Raw genomic sequence first — 25,479 nt, 5'->3', positions numbered from 1 at the left:
CTTTTACAAAAGGCTCAATACAGGATTTGTTTAAAAGGATTTTTAGAAATATGGCACCCATATACACAGCTAGGTTTTACTACGAATTGTCCAACTAGGTATTAGCTGTAGTGACAATCATAAGGAAATCATCATGCAGTGAAAAACTTTTTTTAACAATCGAATGCCCTGTTTTCACCGAATTTTACACTCAAGTGTGGTATATGACAAAGGCATAGTAAGAAAGTCATCCACAAGCAATGGTAACTTGTCCTAAGTGCTAGAAAGGCACTGTGTACAGCACTATTAGATTTAAGAAAATATGATTTTGGTTTCACTCTTAAGCACAACTTCCTTTGAATGCAGTCAAAGCATAATGGTTAAAAATGACTATGCTAAGAGATATCTGAATCAGGTACTAAAAATTTATAAATTTTTCAAAGACAGGAATATAGGTGCTGAAAAGTATAAACCTGATAAAATAACAAGCAAAACACATTTAAAGAGGTCAAATTATCTTGCATCATCTGTTTATCCTATAAAATTGTATACTTACTGTTTTAGTATTTCAAAAGTTTATTCCAACCCATTTCTTCTTTTATACTCTAAAACATCTTCGTTATGTTGTTTGATGAGCTAGAAGTAAGTAACAGTTAAAATCAGAAATGTAATTTTCCTGGCAACTTAAAAGAAGGAAACCAACAGTTGATATTTATATTTCACAAGAGAAATGAGGACAGATTAAAAGAATTATAACTATTCTAGTTAGAAATAAAAGGTTAAGGGATAAAAAAGTCCCAAAACAATGAATGATATATACTTGTTCACCACAATCTGACATACTAATTTGAGAAGGCAACCCTCCAAAGTTTAAATCCAACTTCTGCAAAAAAATTACTTCATTCAGTGGGCAATTAATGGACTGCAATGCCTTACCACAGAGGGGCCACACCAACATGCCAAAGCAGAACTCGGTTATTAAATGAGGTTGGTGGATATGTATTATACTTCTAACCTTAGAAGTTTCATACTGTGAGTGAGTGACCAACCTGCACTCCCCAATTATATATGTGTTAATTAGATGTCATGGAGGGCAGCCACTTTCTTAGAATAACTGTCTGACGGATTATGCAACTGGAACAATGCCTTGATACAGGGTGACATTTGTTGCAACGATTCATTACCAATCAGAGCTCTCAGCAACATGTTTCTTTTTTAGGAAAACTTTAAGAAGATACAAAATTACATTATAGCAAACATTATTTAAAAAGGATTGTTGTTCAGTCACTAAGTCTTGTCTGACCCCATGGTCTGTAGCCCAGCCAGGCTCCTCTGTTCATGGCATTTCCTAGGCAAGAAAACTGGAGTAGGTTGCCATTTCCTTCTCCATTAAAAAAGGATTAGTTACTATTATTAAGTTGTAAGTGACTTTCAGTATCTTTACTCCTTTCCATGTCAAAGAGCTGAATCATTTTAATGAAAAAAACCCCAAATACAGGTCTAGGAGTTGAAGGTGGGCAGCAGTGGTGAAAATTTCAAAACCATTAGCCACAAAACAAAAAATTTAAATCTAACGGAGCATCAATACTTTAAGTCAACTTTTAAAAAACTTATCTATAGAGAGACACAATTTACACAGTGGTCTCTGTAGTTAGGGAGAACTGGGTTCAGCAAATTAATTTCTCCAAGTGTTTTCTTCATCCATAAAAGGTCAATAATAATAGCGCTACCACATAGTGTTGTATTTAGAAAAGATTAAGTAAGTTTTCATAGGTAAATCATTTGGCATACAGTAAACAAAAAGTACTTCCCTTGTGGCTCAGACGGTAAAGCGTCTGCCTACAATGCAGGAGCCCCGGGTTCGATCCCTGGGTCGGGAAGGTCCTCTGGAGAAGGAAATGGCAATCCACTCCAAAAACTCTTGCCTGGAAAATCCCATGGATGGAGGAGCATGGGAGACTACAGTCCAGTTGCAAAGAGTCGGACACGACTGAGCGACTTCACTTCAAACAAAAAGGTATAATTTCCAACAGTGTATTTACACTGTTAAAATCTTATGTCTAACAAATTGCATGGGATTTAATTTGTATTAGTTGTTCAGTTGCTAGGTCGTGTCTGACTCTTTGTGAACCCACGGACTGCAGCATGCCAGGCTCCCCTGTCCTTCACTATCTTCCAGAGTTTGCTCAAATTTAAATCCATTAAGTTGGTGATGCCATACAATTATCTCATCTTCTGTTGCCCCCTTCTTCTTCACTTACAATCTGTCCATAGGGACATCTGAAAAAAGTTCCTTCATAAAACCTCAACCTGTCTCCACCTTCATTAAGAAATAAAGGATAAATAATATGTAGTAGAACTGCCATTCACAAAACCATGCAAAGGAACAATGACATGTTTCATCCTGGTTACACTTAAAAATTTTTTTGTTTTATATTTGATTAACAATGATGTTACAGGTGTACAGAAAAGTGATTCAGTTATACTCATGCAAGTATCTACTCTTTTTCAAATTCTTTTCCTATTTAGGTTATTATAGAATACTGAGCCGAGTTCTCCGTGCTATAGAGTAGGTTCTTGCTGGTTACCTATTTTAAATATAGTAGTGTGTACCTGCCTCTGAAATCGTAACATTTTTTAGTCCTTAGGATTTCCCTCATAGAGAAAAAGGTTGGATTGGCACGATTGAAGGGATAAGTACTTACATAGATCCACAAAAAAAAGGAGGTGCCCAAGGTCAAGCCAACTTTCAGCCAGTTAGGACTGCCATGCGGCGGTTCCTGAATGTAGAACTTTGACCGAGATGAAGCTGAAACGGGACAGAAAGGCTCTCCAAATCTGTAACTTAGCGCCTTGTAGGAATAAACCTGCCATTTAAATACGTATAATCGCATTTCATTCCCCCTTCTACTTCCTCATTTAAACAGCCACGGAGAGGTTCAGAGAGGTCGAGTGACTCTCCCTGGGCCTCCGGCTGGGCCAGACCGTGGCCTCTGTCGTCCAGGACGCCTTCAAACGCTCTATATTGGTTTTTGCGAACCCTCAGACGACTCGGAAGCGCCCATGGAAGGGTTCCCCTTTCCCCCGTCTGTAGGAGGAAGGACTCTAAGTCCACTCGCACAGACCCAGTAAGGTCGGGGGCACGGGGAGGAGGGCTGGCAGAGGGTGATGAGGAGCCGAGAGTCGCGGGTGGAGGCAGGCGTGGGCTCCGGGACGAGGGTCGGCGAAGGTCACTGCAGGACAAGCCCGGGCGCAGTCCCCTCCTGCCCTCGCACGGCTGGGCTCACCCTGGGAGCCGCAGGCTGAAAGTTCGGGCGGGCCTGCTCGAGGAAGGACACTTACAGACACTCGGGAACCTAGCCGGGGCCAGCAGCTTCCAGAATGGCCGCAACAACGCGGACGGCGCCATCTTGCCTGGCTTCCTGGGCTCCGCCTCCTCCAGCCGCGCAGCTCCCGTGGCCGACGTTGGGCCGAGCGCCCCCTGGCGGGTGAAGGCGCGGAACTGCGTGGCTCGGAGGCCACGCTGCATGGGCGCCTAACCCTGAGAATTGCAGATAAGGCCAGGTACCCTTAGACCCTTGTCCTCAGTTCTCATTCTGTAAAGTGGGGTTAGGAAGGGGATGACTGCAAGGCAGGAGGGGATACGGGAGAAGGTAGTTTAGCCAGTTCTCTGCCCTCTGAGAGTTTATTTCAGACCCCCACCCTAGGGATTTACCAAAACCTTCCTGCGTGAGCTTGCCTGGTAGCTCAGACGGTAAAGCGTCTGCCTACAATGCGGGAGACCTGGGTTTGATCCCTGGGTCGGGAAGATCTCCTGGAGAAGGCAATGGCAACCCACTCCAGTACTCGTGCCTGGAAAGTCCCATGGATGGAGGAGCATGGTAGGCTACAGTCCATGGGGTCGCAAAGAGTCGGACACGACTGAGCAACTTCACTGCACTTCCTATGTGAACCAGATAAATGAAAATGAAGGTGTGTTGAATCAGTCTGATTGATTTTGGTGTTCCAGGAACTGTGTATTAATCCATCATATGATTTATAGGCATCATGAATAGTATGAAAAGGCAAAATGATAGGCTACTGAAAGAGAAACTCCCCAGGTCAGTAGGTGCCCAATATGCTACTGGAGATCAGTGGAGAAATAACTCCAGAAAGAATGAAGGGATGGAGCCAAAGCAAAAAGAATACCCAGCTGTGGATGTGACTGGTGATAGAAGCAAGGTCCAATGATGTAAAGAGCAATATTGCATAGGAACCTGGAATGTCAGGTCCATAAATCAAGGCAAATTGGAAGTGGTCAAACAAGAGATGGCAAGAGTGAATGTCAACATTCTAGGAATCAGCGAAATGAAATGGACTGGAATGGGTGAATTTAACTCAGATGACCATATATCTACTACTGCGGGCAGGAATCTCTCAGAAGAAATGGAGTGGCCATCATGGTCAACAAAAGAGTCTGAAATGCAGTACTTGGATGCAATCTCAAAAATGACAGAATGATCTCTGTTCGTTTCCAAGGCAAACCATTCAGTATCACAGTAATCCAAGTCTATGCCCCAACCAGTAATGCTAAAGAAGCTGAAGCTGAAGGGTTCTATGAAGACCTACAAGACCTTTTAGAACTAACACCCAAAAAAGATGTCCTTTTCATTATAGGGGACTGGAATGCAAAAGTAGGAAGTCAAGAAACACCTGGAGTAACAGGAAAATTTGGCCTTGGAATACGGAATGAAGCAGGGCAAAGACTAATAGAGTTTTGCCAAGAAAATGCACTGGTCATAACAAACACCCTCTTCCAACAACACAAGAGAAGACTCTATACATGGACATCACCAGATGGTCAACACCGAAATCAGATTGATTATATTCTTTGCAGCCAAAGATGGAGAAGCTCTATACAGTCAGCAAAACAAGACCAGGAGCTGACTGTGGCTCAGACCATGAACTCCTTATTGCCAAATTCAGACTGAAATTGAAGACAGTAGGGAAAACCACTAGACCATTCAGGTATGTGGCACCTCACTCTAGTACTCTTGCCTGGAAAATCCAATGGATGGAGGAGCCTGGAAGGCTGCAGTCCATGGGGTCGCTGAGGGTCGAACATGACTGAGCGACTTCACTTTCACTTTTCACTTTCGTGCATTGGAGAAGGAAATGGCAACCCACTCCAGTGTTCTTGCCTGGAGAATCCCAGGGATGGGGAAGCCTGGTGGGCTGCCGTCTATGGGATCACACAGAGTCGGACATGACTGAAGTGACTTAGCAATAGCAATAGCAATTCAGGTATGACCTAAATCAAATCCCTTATGATTATACAGTGGAAGTGAGAAATAGATTTAAGGGCCTAGATCTGATAGATAGAGTGCCTAATGAACTATGGAATGAGGTTTGTGACATTGTACAGGAGACAGGGATCAAGACCAACCCCATGGAAAAGAAATGCAAAAAAGCAAAATGGCTGTCTGGGGAGGCCTTACAAATAGCTATGAAAAGAAGAGAAGCGAAAAGCAAAGGAGAAAAGGAAAGATATAAACATCTGAGTGCAGAGTTTCAAAGAATAGCAAGAAGAGATAAGAAAGCCTTCTTCAGCGATCAGTGCAAAGATATAGAGGAAAACAAGAGAATGGAAAAACTAGACATCTCTTCAAGAAAATCAGAGATATTAAGGGAACATTTCATGCAAAGATGGGCTCGATAAAGGACAGAAATGGTATGGACTTAACAGAAGCAGAAGATATTAAGAAGAGATGGCAAGAATACACAGAAGAACTGTACAAAAAAGAGCTTCACGACCCAGATAATCACGATGGTGTGATCACTGACCTAGAGCCAGACATCCTGGAATGTGAAGTCAAGTGGGCCTTAGAAAGCATCACTACGAACAAAGCTAGTGGAGGTGATGGAATTCCAGTTGAGCTATTCCAAATCCTGAAAGATGATACTGTGAAAGTGCTGCACTCAATATGCCAGCAAATTTGGAAAACTCAGCAGTGGCCACAGGACTGGAAAAGGTCAGTTTTCATTCCAATCCCAAAGAAAGGCAATGCCAAAGAATGCTCAAACTACCGCACAATTGCACTCATCTCACACGCTAGTAAAGGAATGCTCAAAATTCTCCAAGCCAGGCTTCAGCAATATGTGAACCGTGAACTTCCTGATGTGCAAGCTGGTTTTAGAAAAGGCAGAGGAACCAGAGATCAAATTGCCAACATCCTCTGGATCATGGAAAAAGCAAGAGAGTTCCAGAAAAACATCTATTTCTGCTTTATTGACTATGCCAAAGCCTTTGACTGGATCACAAGAAACTGTGGAAAATTCTGAAAGAGATGGGAATACCAGACCACCTGACCTGCCTCTTGAGAAATCTGTATGCAGGTCAGGAAGCAACAGTTAGAACTGGACATGGAACAACAGACTGGTTCCAAATAGGAAAAGGAGTTTGTAAGGGCTGTATATTGTCACCCTGTTTATTTAACTTATATGCAGAGTACATCATGAGAAACGCTGGACTGGAAGAAACACAAACTGGAATCAAGATTGCCGAGAGAAATATCAATAACCTCAGATATGCAGATGACACCACCCTTATGGCAGAAAGTGAAGAGGAACTAAAGGGCCTCTTGATGAAAGTGAAAGTGGAGAGTGAAAAAGTTGGCTTAAAGCTCAACATTCACAAAACGAAGATCATGGCATCCAGTCCCATCACTTCATGGGAAATAGATGGGGAAACAGTGGAAACAGTGTCAGACTTTATTTTTCTGGGCTCCAAGATCACTACAGATGGTGACTGCAGCCATGAAATTAAAAGACGCTTACTCCTTGGAAGGAAAGTTATGATCAACCTAGGTAGCATATTCAAAAGCAGAGATATTACTTTGCCAACAAAGGTTTGTCTAGTCAAGGCTATGGTTTTTCCTGTGGTCATGTATGGATGTGAGAGTTGGACTGTGAAGAAGGCTGAGCGCCGAAGAATTGATGCTTTTGAACTGTGGTGCTGGAGAAGACTCTTGAGAGTCCCTTGGACTGCAAGGAGATCCAACCAGTCCATTCTAAAGGAGATCAGCCCTGGAATTTCTTTGGAAGGAATGATGCTAAAGCTGAAACTCCAGTACTTTGGCCACCTCATGTGAAGAGTTGACTCATTGGAAAAGACTCTGATGCTGGGAGGGATTGGGGGCAGGAGGAGAAGGGGACGACAGAGGATGAGATGGCTGGATGGCGTCACTGACTCTATGGACGTAGTCTGAGTGAACTCCGGGAGTTGGTGATGGACAGGGAGGCCTGGCGTGCTGTGATTCATGGGGTCGCAAAGAGTCGGACACGACTGAGCGACTGATCTGATCTGATCTGATCTGATGTGATCATATGCATGGTCTCATTTCACCTTCACAGCAGTCACCTAACACGCTGTGGTTATTCTCAATTTATAGATGAAGCTCAAAGAAGACAAGCTATTTATCCAAGGTGACCTATTATGGACTGCAGCCCCCCAGGCTCCTCCGTCCATGGGATTTTCCAGGGAAGGGTACTGGAGTGGGTAGCCTATCCCTTCTCCAGGGGATCTTCCCAACTCAGGGATTGAACCTGGGACTCCCTCATTGCAGGCAGACGCTTTACCCTCTAAGCCACCAGGGAAACCCTGACCTATTATTATACCTTATATTTGAGAGGACCTCTTACAGTTCCCAAAGCTTGTTTATACTCAGTAGCATAGTAAATCCTCACAGCCCTGTGAGGAAAAGAGAATCCTAATATTTTAGAAGTTCCCTGACCAGTTCAAGATCATACTTTTGGGGAAACAGGGACTCTTAGACTGAGGTTTTTAGACTCCAGATCTATCCTCCTCACCCTACCTAACAGGTTTAAACAGTCCCCTGAGGCCAAGAGCTGCAGAGCAGGCTCAAAGAGCCAAGTTCAAAGAGTCATTCTAAATGATTTTGAAGCAGATTAAACTCTATGCCTCAGTTTTATATCTGTAACAGAACACCTACGCTATAGGTCCCTGGGAAGCTTAAAACATACCTGGTAGTTGTAAACAACTTGCTTTTGCTGATCTCTTATGGCGACCCACTCCAGTATTCTTGTCTGGAAAATCCCATGGATGGAGGAGCCTGGTAGGCCTACAATCCATGGGGTTGCAAAGAGTCAGACACGACTGAGTGACTTCATTTTCTTTGATACCTAGTATACTGACCAATAGGTTTTGTCTTTTACATTTGAACCAAAAATTTTAATGCATTTAGCTCTCAATTCAAACTGATGTTTGAAGACCATGTAAAAATATGTACAGATAAAAGAAATAATTTAGAAAAGGCAGAGGAAGAGTTAGAAAAGGCAGAGAAACCAGAGATTAAATTGCTAACATCCATTGGATCATAGAAAAACCAAAAGTTCCAGAAAAACATCTACTTTTGCTTTATTGACTATGCCAAAGCCTTTGACTGTGTAGATCACAACAAACTGTGGAAAATTTAACTGATCTGCAGAGTACATATGGAGAGAAATGCCGGGCTGAATGAAGCACAAGCAGGAATCACGATTTCCCGGAGAAATATCAACAACGGCAGATATGCAGATGACACCACCCTTATGGCAGAAAGTGAAGAGAAACTGAAGAGCCTCTTGAAAGTGAAAGAGGAGAGTGAAAAAGCTGGCTTAAAACTCAACGTTCAAAAAACTAAGATTAGGGCATCCGGTCCCATCACTTCATGGCAAATAGATGGGGAAACAATGGAAAGAGTGACAGACTTTATTTTCTTAGGCTCCAGAATCACTGCAGATGGTGACTGCAGCCATGAAATTAAAAGACGCTTGCTCCTGGGACGAAAAGCTATAACAAACCTAGATAGTATATTGAAAAGCAGAGACGTTACTTTGCCAACAAAGGTTCAGCTAGTCAAAGCTATGGTTTTTCCTGTGGTCATGTATGGATGTGAGAGTTGGACTGTGAAGAAGGCTGAGCGCCGAAGAATTGATGCTTTTGAACTGTGGTGTTGGAGAAGACTCTTGAGAGTCCCTTGGACAGTAAGGAGATCCAACCAGTCAATCCTAAAGGAAATCAGTCCTGAATATTTATTGGAGGGACTGATGCTGAAGCTGAAGCTTCAATCCTTTAGCCATCTGATGTGAAGAACTGACTCATTGGAAAAGACCCTGATGCTGGGAAAGATTGAAGGCGGGAGGAGAAGGGGATGACAGAGGATGAGAAGGTTGTACGGCATCACTGTCTTAATGGACATGAGTTTGAGCAAGCTCTGGGAGTTGGTGATGGACAGGGAAGCCTGGCATGCTGCAGTCCATGGGGCTGCAAAGAGTCGGACACGACTGAGTGACTGAACTAAATAAATAAATAATAAATTTTAATACTTTAATCTTTTAAACATAATATCATGTAGGTTCATGTTAAAGGCAAAATAAATGTTAGCAAATTTCTTTTTCCTTCTATATATTTTTTATCAATGTTATTGAAAAATTTTTTAACCAAAAATTATTGACTGAAGAGTAAAATATTTGTTTGATGTTTGGTTCATTTTTACATTCAACTGGTGGCTACAGAGATTGCTACACTGTAGGTCACTTTATAGTTTGTAACCTAGTTTGAGCCTCCTGGGCTCATGCTCAAGTAAGCAAAGCACCCGGCTAACATGCTGAGTCAGTTGTTAGTTCTCAACTTGTTGGCTTCTTGTCCACTCAGCAACCTGTCAGTTGTATATCCTTTCTACACCATCCCTTGGAAGCTTCTCCTGACACAGCTTTTGCTAGACTCCAACAAGTTGGAACAGAAGCCAGATTTAGTCAGAGCGTAAAGAGCCATGACTGAGTGACTTAGCACGCACACACACACAAACACACACACACACATACAGACCCATTAGGCAAATTACTAAATTTCACTACTGCTATTGGAAAAAGGCCGTTTTCTTCTTTTGCCCCCGTATCCTTTTACTAGTGTATATTTTGGGAAAGTGATGAAGTATAAGCACATTTCTCTCAGTGTGTTAGAGCTGATGGAACCCTACACTTGGAGTAGGCAGCTGTAGGTGAAACTCCATCTTAAAAAGAATCCTGATGAAGCAATTCCATCCAGGAGCTAATAGCTATATTTTGGTAGAAGCTGCTACATGACATTCATTTAAGCATCTCCAGAATTTGAATGCTAACACCTTATTTATGACCCAGGCAAAGGGGAAGGATTAGAGTTAGCAGCTAAAAAAAAAAAAAAAAATCATGATTTTGTTTTGTTTTTACGTATATATGTATCTATTGTTTATCAAATTCTTTTCCCATTTGGGTTGTTACAGAATATTTAGCAGTTTCCTGTGCTATAAAGTAGGACCTTGTTGATTATCTATTTTAAATATAGTAATATGTATATGTCAGTCCCAGACTGCCAGTCTATCCCTTCCCCTCTCACTTACCCCTTGTAATCGTAATTTCGTTCTTTAAGTCTGTGAGTCTGTTTTGTAAATAAATTCCTTAGTATTTTTTTCTTTTTAGATTCTGTATATCAGATCAGATCAGTCGCTCAGTCGTGTCCGACTCTTTGACTGATCTGATTCTGTATATAAGCAATATCATATATTTGTCTTTCTCTGTCTGACTTATTTCACTTAGTCTGATAATCTCCAGGTCTATCTATTTTGCTGAAAAACCAAATTTTTAGTCCCAGATTTTTCAGTCAACTCACATCTTCTGGGAGGGTTAAAGTAAAGCAAGAACTGAAATCAGTATAGAAAAATAAACGTACTTTCTACACGTTTACTGACAAGTACAACAAGGCTGTATATATATTGTCACTCTGTTTATTTAACTTTGCAGAATACATCATGTGAAATGCTGGGCTGGATGAAGCTCAAGCTGGAATCAAGATTGCAGGGAGAAATATTAATAACCTCATATATGAAGATGACACTATCCTTATACCAGAAAGTAAAGAGGAGCTAAAGGGCCTCTTGATGAAGGTGAAAGAGGAGAGTGAAAAAGTTGGCTTAAAACTCAGCATTCAGCAAACTAAAATCATGGCATCTGGTCCCATCACTTCATGGCAAATAGATGGGGAGACAATGGAGACAGTGACAGACTTTATTTTTTTGGGCTCCAAAATCACTGCAGATGGTGATTGCAGCTATGAAATTAAAAGACAAAAAAAAAAAAAAAAAAAAAAAAGAAATTAAAAGACACCTGCTCTTTGGAAGAAAAGTTATGACCAACCTAGAGAGCATATTAAAAAGCAGAGACATTACTTTGCTAACAAAGGTTTGTCTAGTCAAAGCTATGGTTTTTCCAGTAGTTATGTACATGAGAGTTGGACTACGATGAAAGCTGAGCACGGAAGAATTGATGCTTTTGAACTGTGGTGTTGGAGGAGACTCTTGAGAGTCCCTTTGACTGCAAGGAGATCCAACCAGTCAATCCTAAAGGAAATCAGTCCTGAATATTTATTGGAGGGACTGATGCTGAAGCTTCAATCCTTTAGCCACCTGATGCAAAGAACTGACTCATTGGAAAAGACCCTGATGCTGGGAAAGATTAAAGGCAGGAGGAGAAGATGACAGGATGAGATGGTTGGATGGCATCACCAACTCAACAGACATGCATTTGAGTGAACTCTGGGAGTTGGTGATGGACAGGGAGGCCTAGAATGCTGTAATCCATTGGGTCGCAAAGTGTTGGACATGACTGAACTGAACTGGACAGCAAGGAGATCAAATCAGTCAATCCTAAAGGAAATCAACCCTGAGCAGTCATCATTGGAAGGACTGATCCTGAAGCTGGAGCTCCAATACTTTGGCCACCTGATGTGAAAGAAAAGACTCTGATCCTGGGAAAGATGGAAGGCAAAAGGAGAAAGGGGCGGCAGAGGATGAGATGGTTAGATAGCATCACCGACTCTATGGACATAAATTTGACCAACTCTGGGAGATAGTGAAGAACAGGGAACCCTGGCGTGCTGTAGTTCATGGGGTTGTAAAGAGTCAGACATGACTTAGTGACCGAACAACTGTTTATTGATTTATGAAGCATGAGAGTACTATACACCAAATTCAGAATCTAGACAGGGATGGAAGTATCTGAAAGCTTTTATTTAAAAGAAAGAAGCAATCACAGAATGTTAATATTTTGTAAACATTGAGTGGCAAATACATAGATTTCTTTTGTTTCCTTCTATAAAATTTAAATATGTAAAGATCTAAAAGTGTCAATAGAGAACATCTTACATATATGAAGACAGAAGAATTTCACTCTACATTTCCCTCTTGTAGAATTAAGGTTTGCAAAGTTATATATTTATGATTGTTGTTTAGTCGCTAAGTTGTGTCCGACTCTTTTGCAACCCTATGGACAGGAGCCCAACAGACTCCTCTCTCCATGGGATTTCCCAGGCAAAAATACTGGAGTGGGTTGCCATTTCCTTTTCCTGGGGATCTTCCCCACCCGAGATGGAACCTGCAGCTCTTGCATTGCAGGCAGATTCTTTACCGCTGAGCCCTCTGGTTCTGGTTGATTTATCACAAAAGTGATATGCAAATACATGGGGTAAGATGGATGAACTAACCATTATCATCATCGTCACCACCTCACATCTAGCCTTGGATGTGTTAACTCTCTACATAGCTGTCATTCACAGTATAACCTGTTAAATGGGATTTCTATTTGTCAAATAGTGGTGATCTATCAGACATTTTCTTGAGTTCAGGCTATCAAATTACGAACTGTGTGGTCCAACTATCAGTAGGTGCATTTGAACTAGGATGTAACTCACATAAATGTTGAATCAGACTAGTATTCACTGAGTCTTAAATATTGTTATTTGTCATCAGCCAAAAGGAACATATTTGCCAAACTATATTGCTGGCTCATCTATTCAGTTACTCAGCTTCTGGTGGAAACTACTGTTTGTTTCAAAGATCAGAAAATTTCTTCCCTCATGGTGAAAACAGAATATTATTTACAGGAGAAATTTAGAAAAATATAGCAAATAATATTGCTAAAAGTACTTTCAGATATGAAGCTAGAGATTTGGAAACTCAAGTGAGAAGCTAAGCTAAAATTATCACCTTGAGTTACACAATTTTTCTACTTTTTAATAGTTCAGATAGTTGAAAAACCTGTTGGGGGGGGGTGTGAAGTTTGAAGGTTATCACTAAATAACAACTGTATTTTATGAATTCTAAATTAGTTTTTTTTCTTTTAAAATTAAAGTTAAAAAACTGGTCATATTTCAAAACTCAAACACTTTCTTATACGCAGATTTTCTTAATGGAACTTTTAAAGAGATCAAAGAATTGGAAGAAATTCTGGGATTTGACTGCAACGATCTTACTGGTGACCCAGGCAAAAGGAGAGGGCATTCAAGATAACAGCCAGAAAGCCAGAAAAAAGTATTAGTCCCAGATTTTTCCACAGGAAAACATCTTACTCAACTCACACCTTCCATGGCGCATTAAAGAGCAAGCCAAAACCAGCAAAATATCTGTGTAACTATGATTAAAAGATCAAAGCTACGGGAAGTATTATTTAACGACTCGATGTAAAAAATGCTACTACTGATGGAATTCAGGATCTGAAGAGAGATAATCAAGAGCAATCAAGGATATAAATTGTTCATATGATGTGAAAATTTGTAGTCATTGATAGAATGCCACTTTTAAAATAGCTTCACTGTCGATTTTTAGTGAAATGACTTCGAAGAGGTTCTATTCGGTATCCAGTCTGACCTTGCTTACTGCAGAAGTTCTCTAGTATCCTTGCCAGATACTTTTCGGCTTCCTAAGATTTAAGGATTTCTAGCGACGGGCAGCAGAGTATTAAGCACTTGCTTGAAGCCAGCTCCAAGGGAGTCAGTGACCTTGAATTCTTCACTACCCCAAGGTGACCCAACACTGCATTGCATGAACTCGCTGATAAAATGAAACACAGTTTAACCTTCAGACGTTTCTTTGGCAGTGCAAATATGATCTGGCTGACTACCTTTCCAGGGTCCTCTTAAAGTAATAAAGTAGATCCTGGATACCCCAGCCAGGCCCATTTAATTGGTTAACTTTTTCACGCTTTTCCGACTCCATTAAGCTCCATCCTCTCTGTATCAGTTTACAAGTCTCCTCCGCCTCTGCTGCTCAAGCAGGCACTTTGTCCACGATCAAACACAGCGCTTCTTGAACACCCGCATTTTAGCACTTCAGGCTCAAACTCTGATTATACAGACTGGGAGAGCCTACCCAATGAATGAAAGGCCAATCTAGCAATTAGCAGTGGAGACGCGATGCTGAGGCGGTCGGAACCGCAGCCGGTCACTTTCCCCATGCTTCCCCAGCGCCTCCAGGACAAGAAACCGAAAGGATGGGCGGGGCCTGTCGAGACCCTTAAGGCCTCCGCGGGCCTGACGGCCTCCAGGTTTCCCAGCAAGCTCTGGGACAGAGGAGGTGGGGAAAGGAGGTCATCGCGCCTGCGCGCTAGTAGGTGTGACCCGGGTGGGAAAGCCCTTGGCGTCCGCCATTTTGGCTGCCTCTGTCGGTCTGTTCAGTTACCACGTGAACCGCCGACGGAGACCCGTTGGGGGGGGGGGGAGGCGGCGGCAGTGTTAAGTGAGAAAGGAAAAAAAGACTACGAGGGGAAGGGGGTGTCGGGGTTGGGCGACGCGGTGACACCTGAGGCCTGGTGGCGGCGGTGGATCCGGGCAATCAAGGCTGAAGCAGCCAGGACGACGGCGGCGGCGGCGGCCGGACAAACAGGCTGACCGAGCCGGGCGGTGACGGGAGCAGCGGGAGGAGCCGGAACGATGCCGGCCGTGAGCCTCCCGCCCAAGGAGAACGCGCTCTTCAAGCGGATCCTGGTAAGTGTGAGGCTCCGGGCAGGCAGCGAGGAGGATTTAGCCGGTACACGGGCCTGTCACCCCTAACCTCGGCCCACCGGGCACCGGGCCACCCCCGCCCGGGACCCCGCCTTCGTACTCCTAGTCAGGCTGAATGCACTCCTTCGTCCCTTCCTTGAGGTTCCCTCTACTGCCCGCGCGCCCGGGACCACAGGTTTCCTCCTTCTCGTCCCCACGCTCCGAAGGCCGTGGTTCCGGAGTAGGCCCCTTGCTCCCAGCTTCTAGACGACCGGTTCTCATTCGTCCCGAGCGAAGGGAGGAGAGGCCTGCCTTCAGCAGGGAGCCGGGCGATAGGGGCAGGAGCGGCGGCCCGGCTGGTGTGGGAACGCTGCCGGCAGGCCAGGGTGGCACCCTTGGAAGGAACAGGTGGTGCAGATGCCGCACCGCTCATTCATTGCCCAAGCGCGGCTCTCCCTCCATGGTCCGTCCCTCCCTCTTACTCTCCTCTTGGGATTCACCTGTCCCCGCCCGACTCGGGGTCACTGATTGACCTGGGAGGAGGGAAGGAAGAAAGGCGTTCTGAAGGGGAGAGGAAGCTTTCTAAACGACTACCCTGGTACTCAGTAGGGATGCTTGCGTCTCCAGCTTCTTGGCCTCTCTCGTTCCCTCCTTTCTGGAGTAGGGAAGAGACATTTATTTCTTAGTTTCCGAGCGGGAAACAGCCCCACCTCATCACCCTCCTTGGAGGTGGGGCCCATTGCGAGGGGGCGGTCCAGTAGGAAGTGAAAAGTTGAGAGCTTTTAGTTGAGAAGTTCTAGACAAGGGTTTACTTATAGACTGAAGTGTGCTAACACGGATGCAAGAAATTAGCAGAGAAAAGAGAATATAAGAACTTTTGAAATGGATCTTTTTGACGGTAGCTTAGGCTCGATAATTTCCTGCATTTCAGATATGTGCAGTTTGCATTTTTTTTTAATACATTAATAAGATGATGTTTGGAGCGACTGTTTACGTTGTAAAATGTCTTGTAGCTTAGGTGCTATAATTAACACTCTGTAGCACGTTTTTGTTTGGCTGGGTGGGTTGCCGCTGTCATGCAGACATTTCTTTGAAAGAATTAACTACGTTTACCAAACTGCCAAACTGCAGCCTGTCAGGCTGAAATCCATGGGGTCGCAAAGAGTCGGACACGACTTAGAGACTGAGCAACAACAACCAAACTTAAGTCTTAAAATTTGGAGTATGTGTTACGGAAGTGTTAGTGTTTTCCTTTTGCAATTTAAGTGTATTTCGTTTGTTTGAAAAGTATAACGACTCCAAGGACCCGGGTTTTCTAGACCCATGTTGAACTAACTTTGATTTTACAAAAACATCCATATGCCTATAGATTTAGTCATTAAGTATGGAAACACATGTAAGAAAGTCACATCCAATACGGTGTAACTCTTAGTTACGTTATGCCAATTTTTTTGTTTTTAGACTAATGGAGTGTATGTAGGACTGTATCACTATTTCACCAGAAGCTTGTTTTTATATATTTTAAAGGAGTAATTGGTGTGTAGGTTCGACTGTAACATAGTTTTAGGATAGTAGTTTGTCGTTAATCTTCCTCCCCAACTCTACTTTTAAAAAATTCAAGTTGAAAAGTTGAGAGGAGTACAAGGAGCCCTTGTAAATTCTGTAAACATTTAACATTTTGCCAGATTTGCTTTTTCTCTGTCCTCACACATATACAAGAGTTAAAAGGAAATTGCTGGTCTGATCTTCATCCCTACATGCTTCAGCAAAGCATCCTCTTAGAGTAAGGATATCGTTTTGTATAACCATAATAATATTAATAATCACTCCCTGATATTGTCTAATATCCAGTTTTTTGTTAGGGCAGCACTTTAAAAAAAAACTTAGTTTGAGCTTGACTGTAGAGTTGCACATAATTTAAAAAAATAATAGATTACCTTGTACCCTTTATCCAGTTTCCCCACTGCTAATGCTTTGCAAAGCCATAGTTCAATATCATAATGTTGATACAGTCTGCCAGTCTTATTCAGATTTCTCCCTTTTACTTGTACTAATTTGTGTGTATATTTAGTTCTTTGCAGTGTTGCCACACGTGTAGATTACATAACCATCATTACAGTCAACATACAGAACAGTTCCACGAGCACAAGGATCCCTCTGTTGCCCTTTTAGAACTGCACTCTCTCCTGTTCCTGCCATCTCCTCTAACCTGAGACTGGCAACCACCACTAATCTGTTCTCTGTTTTTATAATTTGGTCATTTGAAGAATGTTTACTGAAAAGAGTCATACTGTACATGACTTTTTAGGATTAGCCTTTTGTGTGTGTGTGTGTGTGTGTGTGTGTGTGTGTGTGTGTGTGTGTGTAACCAGATTCCCATGAGATTCATCCAGATTGTTGAGTGTATCAATAGTTTGTTCTTTTTAATTGCTGAGTAGAATTCTACGATGTGGATGTACCACAGTTTTCTTTACCATTCATAGCATAACAGTTTTTGATTAAACATCTTAAACTTAAAAAAAAAATTATTTGGTGATAGTGGAGGAAGTCCCTTAAATTCATTGCTAAAATCAAGGTGCTAAAGGGCTTCTTGTTATAAAGTGTATGCAGAGGAAGTGTAAAAATCATTAAATGAAACGGAATATAATTTCCTTATTGTTTTCTTACATTAAAAATGAAAATATTACTAACCGAAGTGTGGTTAGTATTTGCTCTTACAAAGTTGTTTCTGCTTCTTCAGTACTTGTAGTGGTTACTGCTTTTGATTTCAACGCCTGCCCCTCTCCCCACCAAAAGTTTGCATACCTTGTAATCAAGTGTTGCAGGGTTAGTAACTGTTAAATCCTTCCATTAGCATTCAGTTTCTCAGCTAGTGCTCTGTTAGTTGTATCCTGCTTGTTTGTGGTAAAGTTGTATAAGAATGAAATTAGTTTGTATTTTTTAAAAATTTGAAACACTGATTTCAAAATAACGAAGTATGTTTTTGCCTTAATTTTTCAAAAGAAACCTGGTTTACACGTTGGTGTGTAAAAAAATTTCAGAATTTCTGTAGTGGATTTTCCTGGCTTGCTCTAGTTTAGTTGGTATCTGAAATTCAATTTTGTTGCATATTTGGCCCATCTTTTCCCCCCATTTTACTCTGCTGTGTTCTGAAATGCTAAAGCCCTGCCATGAGTTGGTCAAAATGTCTGCAAAATATGTCTTAATTTGTCTGCAGAAAAAACAGGTGATGAATTTAACGTGATATTATGTGGGAGTTTAAAGAAGAGTTATTTGTGTTTGCCAGAGGTGTTTTGTTGTTGTTGTAATTACATACCATTTTAACAGTTTGGAAAACTGAGTTATTAGAAAATGTGTATTTGCCTACTCGTGATATTTGTTTATCTAAATAGTTTGAGGGGTATTACCAGATCTTTACACGACTTTCTTGGGATATAGCTTAAGCGTAGGAATAATGAGATTGCCAGGGTAGAGTGAAATCCACACCTTTTTAGATTTTAGCCCACTTGGAAAAGTAGTTGGACATACCCTAATACCTTGCAGTGAAGCTAGTTTGTTGACTCTTAGTGCCTTTGCTTTATTTTCTCTTCTTTTTAGATGTTAGTGTGAACTGTAAGAAAAAAAAAATCTTAAGTTGGAAGTACTTAAAATATGTACAGCATTAATCTATTTTTGGACTGTAGCCTGAATGATTTATGTCTTTAGTTAAAAGTCTAATGGATAAAATTTTTCTTTCCTAGAAAAGTGGTAAGAGAAGTTAGCATAGCATGGTGATAGTATTTGCAGTTTATTGGAAGCTTACTCTGTGTATTGTGCACTGGAACTTCCCTGTGATGATAGAGATGTTATATATCTGTTCTGTCCGTTATCATAGCCATTAACCATTTGCGGCTGTTGTACACTTGAACTATGGCTAGTGTGATTGAGGAGCTGAATTATTAATTTTAATTAATTTGAATTCACATAGCCACAGTGAACAGTGAGTGCACTTGTAGAATCCTTCTCTAGTCTCAAAGCATTTCAAGATAGGGACATGTTTATTAAGGAACACACTAAGATTAAGGTTAACAGCTAGTGTAAGGAATGAAACTTTTTTCAGGGCACTTATACTACACCCATCTAGTTCTTTATTAGTTAAAAGGAGTTTTAATAGTTGTTGGTGGCTACACATGTTGTGGGTACCTAAAATATTGTAGGTAAATTATTTCATTTTAGTTATTGCTTTTGGAAAAAGTGCTGTTTCTACAGTTAATGATATGTAGGTTGGATTGAGTTGCACATGAACTAAATTAAAATTAGGAATTGTTAACAAGGAGATTTCCATATGCACATGGGAAGGTCAACTGACTTTAATTTCTGTGTGACAATAATAGTTTTGCAACTGAGTGTGGATAGTAACCTTGAAATTTGCTTTAATATACTTTGCCTGTACTGTATATGTTTAGAATATAATGAAAACAAAAAATTGATACAAAGTTTTAGCTGTTCTGAAGTTCCCTTTCTTCTGTATTCAGTAGGTAATCAAACGTTTGAACTAGAATGAATTTGTTTAAAGGTGAATTAGGAAATGAAATGCAGTTTTGCATAGCTATATTCTTAATAAACACTATATTCTTATAAGGCACAACATACTTTTAAAGTTTTTTGTTTATTTTTTAATGCTTTTAATAAAAAGTCTAAAAAATCAACTGATAATGTTGCAAATTCACTAATTTGTTTTCTTTTAACTATCCTAAATCCTTACTGGAATGCGTGTAGGGTGAACACACACATAAGTATATGTCTTTATGTGAATTGACAAAGCATATATATTTTTAAATGCTTTATTGTGTTAGAAACATGAACTATTTAAGAAATGATGCTTTTGGGTTAGGAGAGTAGATTATAATACTTGTTTGTGCAGATATTTGGGGAATAGAGTATTTGGGTTTTAAAAAAAATGAATGACTACATTTTAGTTTTTGATTGTAATAGACAACACTATATGTGTAGAAAAGCAGACAAAAGCTAATAGGAACCTGAATTTAATGTTCGATTCTGTGAGTATTTCAAAGCCTTGCAGTCTTGAACCTTTACTGGGGATTATACAAACTAAGTTATTTGATGATAAAGAGTTGCCATTCCAACTGTTAACTTTGAAGACTGGTTAAAAGCAGTTTCCACAGAGGCAGACATGGCTGCTCTGTTTGATTGATGGACAGGAGAGCTATTGGCCAACTGGCTTTAACAGAAGGGCTCTCTTTGTTTAGTGTGCATTCTTATTTCCTTTAATATTTCTGCTTCTGATAATGCATTTCTTAGAAAGCATTGATTCAAATTTATTTTCTTTGTTCATAAAAGTGCTTTTGGACATAAAAAGCTAGGTTATAGAAGGGATCATATACAGAGGCTGTTTGTTCAGAATTTTGTCCTCCAGATACCCGCATGGCTCATTTCTTCTCTTATTTCTTTTATTGATAGAATTCTGCTCAGATATTCTCTAAATGTTATATTGCGGCCTTCCTTGACCAGAAGCCCTGTTCAACTCATCTCTGTATTTTCTTCCTTGCTGTATTTTTCTCCTAATCATTATTTGACGTATCTGATGTGTGTGTGTGTGTGTGTGTGTGTATACACACATATATATATACAAAAATTTTATCACATGTCTTCTATAATTAAGATGTAGGTTTTATGAGAATAGGGACTTTGTTAATCAGTACATATTTTTGCATGAAGTGAGCATGAAGACAGTGAGTACAGGGCAAGAGAGAGAAATCTTTATCTTTGGATTTTGTGCTTGCGTAAAGGTTTTTGGAGAAGGGAGTTAACCTGGGCCTTGGCATTGTAGAATAGAGTATTATATGAGGTAATTGTAGGATATCAGGCAGAACCTGTATTACTTGGTAAAGCCTTGGAAGTTGTATTTATGAATGAATCATAGTATTAGGTTTGTTTACATGGCCTTTCTCCCATCACAAAAGCATAAGAGAAAATTTTTATTGTTTGTTTTTTGGTTACATTAGCATTGGAGGAAAAATGGTACCTGGATTAAATGAGGATGTTTATCATGTGGACCCTGTTGGGTGAGTCATCTGTAGTTTCATAAAGCTCTAAAACTGATTCTGATAAAGTCAGGGGTGAGGACCAGTGTATATGATATTATGAGACAGGAATATAAAATGTTAGAAGGGAGAACATTTGTAATTTAGAGTTGCTTTGTAGGTGTTTTTTAGAAAACTTAAAAATCAAATTGAATTCTTGGAGTTTGAGAAAGGCTTGCTGGCAAGCTGGTGTGGCAGAGCAAGCCATTTAATCATTGAGCCTAGCCAACTGTCAGCATTCACATCTAAATGTTAATACAACTCTGCTCTCTGTTAGTAGGCAATAGCCCTACTGAAAAGAGAAGAACTTAAGATTTTTAGTGAAAAGTGATCTCAGAAATAATGTCAGTTGAGGTGTTGATGGTAAGAAGAACAAGTGGAAATTCAAAAGTGATGGTCCTTAGTGTATATAGTAGAATATGGAGGGAAGGAAAACCTTATTCTTGACTTCAGGGAATTTCCCTGGAATGTCAGCAGTACATTTACATTTAAGCTGTTTTAAGATGCATGCTGTACAAACTTGTATTAAAGTTGTAACTTAAAAAACAAAACAAAACTAGTTTGATGTGTTGTATGTGATCCTGCCCCCCCGTCCGTGGGTAAGGTATGAGTTGTATTTTCACTACTTAATTTGAAACTAAAATAATTCCATTATTATAGAATTAATCCATTATAGATTAATAAAAGCAATCTTTTTGGCTATTTAAAAGTAAGATGTAAATTGAAATATAGAAATAACTGATGGTGATGTTAGTGTTTTTGTTACCTTATATGCTGTATTCCACTGAGATTTTCTTTCATAAGTAAAATAATATGAACACATTTTCAGTTGAGATACTTTAGAAATTTCACCTAAAACCTTCTGAGACAGTTACAGTCTTGTTTGATTTTAATTTTAATCTTAAAGATTATTTTTTTATAAAGGAGATAGTTGAACTTTCTGTGTGTAATCTGTAAGAGGTGTTTTATCTGATAGTGTGTGAAAGGAGAAATGAAAGTTTACTTTTAAGAATATAGACCTAGGGGGAAAAAAGTCCCTGGAGTTGGTTGTATACTTCCATACATGGTGGTGGTTCTGATTTAAGAAAAAAAATTTTCTCCTATGTTAATGGCTTTCAGTTAATATGGTATCCTGTTTTTCACCTTTGGTTATCAGTGCTTTGGAACTAAGAATCTTTAAGAAAGGGAAAATGTAGTAACTTGGCATTTATTGCTCATCTATTTTGAGCTAGATTCTGCGCTAGGCTTCCCCCCAACCCCATATTAGCTGATCTAAACCTTGTTTTACTCTTTTGAGGAAATTGTAATAAGTATAAACAATACTTATGATTCTGTTATTTAAAGTTTATTTCTAATTGCTTTATATACAGTTAGTTGTGCTATATCAGGACATAAGTTCTTGAAAGTCAGTGCATTATGCAATTGCTGACTAAAATCAGGTAATAACCCACAGAGCTTGTGGGAAAAATAGAGTTGGGCCACAACAATTAAAAAATTCATTGATAACAAATTAGAAACCAAGGTAAGAACCTAATAAAACAGAGCACAGTTTTACATATGTAAAATGGCTAACAAATACGTAAATACTGTAATACAAAAACTGCCTTTTGGAAGTTTACTTGTAGAAGTGGGTGTCAAGTATTGCAGCTGGTGAATTACTGTGAAGTGATGAAAGGAAAGTTACCTTAAATCTCAGAGAAAGTTGTAACACCAGAGGTGGATGGGTGTGACTGGTAACCCACGAGATGAACTGAGGGGGCTTAGATGTCTGAGGTGTGTGTCAGTGCTGTGCGTGCCTATTCGGCACATTTCAGCTGAGTGCAGTTTTCTGATTCAACTACTATTTCTGGTAGACAAATCCTACAGATCAGATCAGATCAGATCAGTCGCTCAGTCGTGTCCGACTCTTTGCGACCCCATGAATCGCAGCCCGCCAGGCCTCCCTGTCCATCACCAACTCCCGGAGTTCACTCAGACTCACTTCATTCGAGTCAGTGATGCCATCCAGCCATCTCATCCTCTGTCGTCCCCTTCTCCTCCTGCCCCCAATCCCTCCCAGCATCAGAGTCTTTTCCAATGAGTCAACTCTTTGCATGAGGTGGCCAAAGTACTGGAGTTTCAGCTTTAGCATCATTCCTTCCAAAGAAATCCCAGGGCTGATCCTTCAGAATGGACTGGTTGGATCTCCTTGCAGTCCAAGGGACTCTCAAGAGTCTTCTCCAGCACCACAGTTCAAAAGCATCAGTTCTTCGGCGCTCAGCCTTCTTCACAGTCCAACTCTCACATCCATACATGACCACAGGAAAAACCATAGCCTTGACTAGACGAACCTTTGTTGGCAAAGAAATGTCTCTGCTTTTGAATATGCTGTCTAGGTTAGTCATAGCTTTCCTTCCAAGGAGTAAGCGTCTTTTAATTTCATGGCTGCAGTCACCATCTGCAGTGATTTTGGAGCCCAGAAAAATAAAGTCTGACACTGTTTCCACTGTTTTCCCATCTATTTCCCATGAAGTGATGGGACCGGATGCCATGATCTTCATTTTCTGAATGTTGAGCTTTAAGCCAACTTTTTCACTCTCCTCTTTCACTTTCATCAAGAGGCTTTTGAGTTCCTCTTCACTTTCTGCCATAAGGGTGGTGTCATCTGCATATCTGAGGTTATTGATATTTTTCCCGGCAATCTTGATTCAAGCTTGTGCTTCTTCCAGTCCAGCGTTTCTCATGATGTTCTGCATATAAGTTAAATAAACAGGGTGACAATATACAGCCCTGACAAACTCCTTTTCCTATTTGGAACCAGTCTGTTGTTCCATGTCCAGTTCTAACTGTTGCTTCCTGACCTGCATACAGATTTCTCAAGAGGCAGGTCAGGTGGTCTGGTATTCCCATCTCTTTCAGAATTTTCCACAGTTTCTTGTGATCCACACAGTCAAAGGCTTTGGCATAGTCAATAAAGCAGAAATAGATGTTTTTCTGGAACTCTTGCTTTTTCCATGATCCAGCGGATGTTGGCAATTTGATCTCTGGTTCCTCTGCCTTTTCTAAAACCAGCTTGCACATCAGGAAGTTCACGGTTCACATATTGCTGAAGCCTGGCTTGGAGAATTTTGAGCATTCCTTTACTAGCGTGTGAGATGAGTGCAATTGTGCGGTAGTTTGAGCATTCTTTGGCATTGCCTTTCTTTGGGATTGGAATGAAAACTGACCTTTTCCAGTCCTGTGGCCACGGTTGAGTTTTCCAAATTTGCTGGCATATTGAGTGCAGCACTTTCACAGCATCATCTTTCAGGATTTGGAATAGTTCAACTGGAATTCCATCACCTCCACTAGCTTTGTTCGCAGTGATGCTTTCTAAGGCCCACTTGACTTCACATTCCAGGATGTCTGGCTCTAGGTCAGTGATCACACCATCGTGATTATCTGGGTCGTGAAGCTCTCTTTTGTACAGTTCTTCTGTGTATTCTTGCCATCTCTATTTTAGTGTGCTCAAAATGCCTGTAAGTATCAATCGTGTTGGAGCAAATATGTATTTTCAAAACTAGTATTCTACTGGAAGTGGCCGAACGTGAACTTAGAAATCACACAGCCTGGGTCTGAGTAGCTCTTCCTTCACTCTGCTGTTCGTCATTTACTAAACCAGAACGTCTTGTATCTAGTACCTGAGATCGGAGAAGGCAACGGCACCCCACTCCAGTACTCTTGCCTGGAGAATCCCAGGGACGGCGGAGCCTGGTGGGCTGCAGTCCATGGGGTAGTGAACAGTCAGACATGACTGAGCGACTTCCCTTTGACTTTTCACTTTTGTGCATTGGAGAAGGAAATGGCAACCCACTCCAGTGTTCTTGCCTGGAGAATCCCAGGGACGGCGGAGCCTGGTGGGCTGCTGTCTATGGGGTCGCACAGAGTTGGACACGACTGAAGCGACTTAGCAGCAAACCAGAACTTCTTGCATCAAGTACCTGAGATAGTGTCACATTCGTTGCCAACTTAGTTGCCACTGCCATTAAATAGACTTAAACTTCTTCAGACATTTTCTTTGTTCGAAGAAGCTTTGTGCCCAGAATATAAAAAGTTTCAGGCTAATTCCTTCTAAAGAGTTTTGAAAAGGGGTGGCTAAGTAACACTTTTAAAGCAGGAAATAAAATATTACATGTTTCTTCAATTTGTGTTTTAAGATGATGGGTTTTAATCCTGACTGCTTTACTTTATCTTTTATGCTTTTTAAGCGTTAGTTTGTAAATTTGAGTAAAAAGAGAAAAACAGTATTTTTCTGTCCTATTTTACTGGTCAGATAGTGAGATATGTATAAAAGTCCTTGGTAAGTGCTAAAGCGTATGTGTTAGTAAATGTATAATATAGGTATAGTCTGTGAAAGATGTTATATTTTCCACTGAATTGACCTTATCTGGGTTTTATGTTACTTATTTTGTAATTTTAAAAAATATTTTTATTTTGTTTTGTATACTTTTTGGCATTTAAGGAGGTTTATATTTTTGTTTTAGTGAGTTACTTTTATATTTATACTTTTAAAAATTCCTGGGAATTTCCCTGGCAGTCCAGCTGACTCTGGACTCCAGTCCTTGGCAG

General features: G+C 40.6%; 2 protein-coding genes across 5 annotated transcripts in view; one reads left to right on the top strand and one right to left on the bottom strand.

The window, feature by feature from the left end:
• Positions 1 to 25,479, bottom strand: part of NDUFC1 (NADH:ubiquinone oxidoreductase subunit C1) — a 170,467-nt gene that overhangs the window by 598 nt on the left and 144,390 nt on the right. The window contains exons 2-4 of one of the 3 annotated variants that reach the window (XM_055550110.1): positions 3,322 to 3,395; positions 2,685 to 2,788; positions 536 to 615 (exon numbers count right to left, since the gene is read on the bottom strand). In XM_055550110.1, coding sequence (XP_055406085.1) covers positions 556 to 615; positions 2,685 to 2,788; positions 3,322 to 3,388 — 231 coding nt within the window. In that variant the 5' untranslated portion in view covers positions 3,389 to 3,395 and the 3' untranslated portion in view covers positions 536 to 555. Of the gene's footprint in view, positions 1 to 531; positions 616 to 2,684; positions 2,789 to 3,321; positions 3,480 to 25,479 lie in introns of those variants that run through there. The other 2 variants (XM_055550108.1, XM_055550109.1) reach the window with 2 other exon arrangements.
• The window catches only part of NAA15 (N-alpha-acetyltransferase 15, NatA auxiliary subunit), a 73,128-nt gene continuing 62,265 nt past the window's right edge, over positions 14,617 to 25,479 (top strand). For both annotated transcript variants that reach the window (XM_055550103.1, XM_055550102.1), the window contains exon 1: positions 14,617 to 14,812. In XM_055550103.1, the coding sequence (XP_055406078.1) occupies positions 14,759 to 14,812 (54 nt within the window). In that variant the 5' untranslated portion in view covers positions 14,617 to 14,758. The remainder of the gene's footprint in view (positions 14,813 to 25,479) is intronic.

Source organism: Bubalus kerabau, chromosome 16, assembly GCF_029407905.1.
Source record: "Bubalus kerabau isolate K-KA32 ecotype Philippines breed swamp buffalo chromosome 16, PCC_UOA_SB_1v2, whole genome shotgun sequence".
Classification (NCBI taxonomy): domain Eukaryota; kingdom Metazoa; phylum Chordata; class Mammalia; order Artiodactyla; family Bovidae; genus Bubalus; species Bubalus kerabau.
The sequence above is the reverse complement of the archived record's forward strand: the minus strand, read 5'-3'. Positions and strand labels throughout refer to the sequence as shown.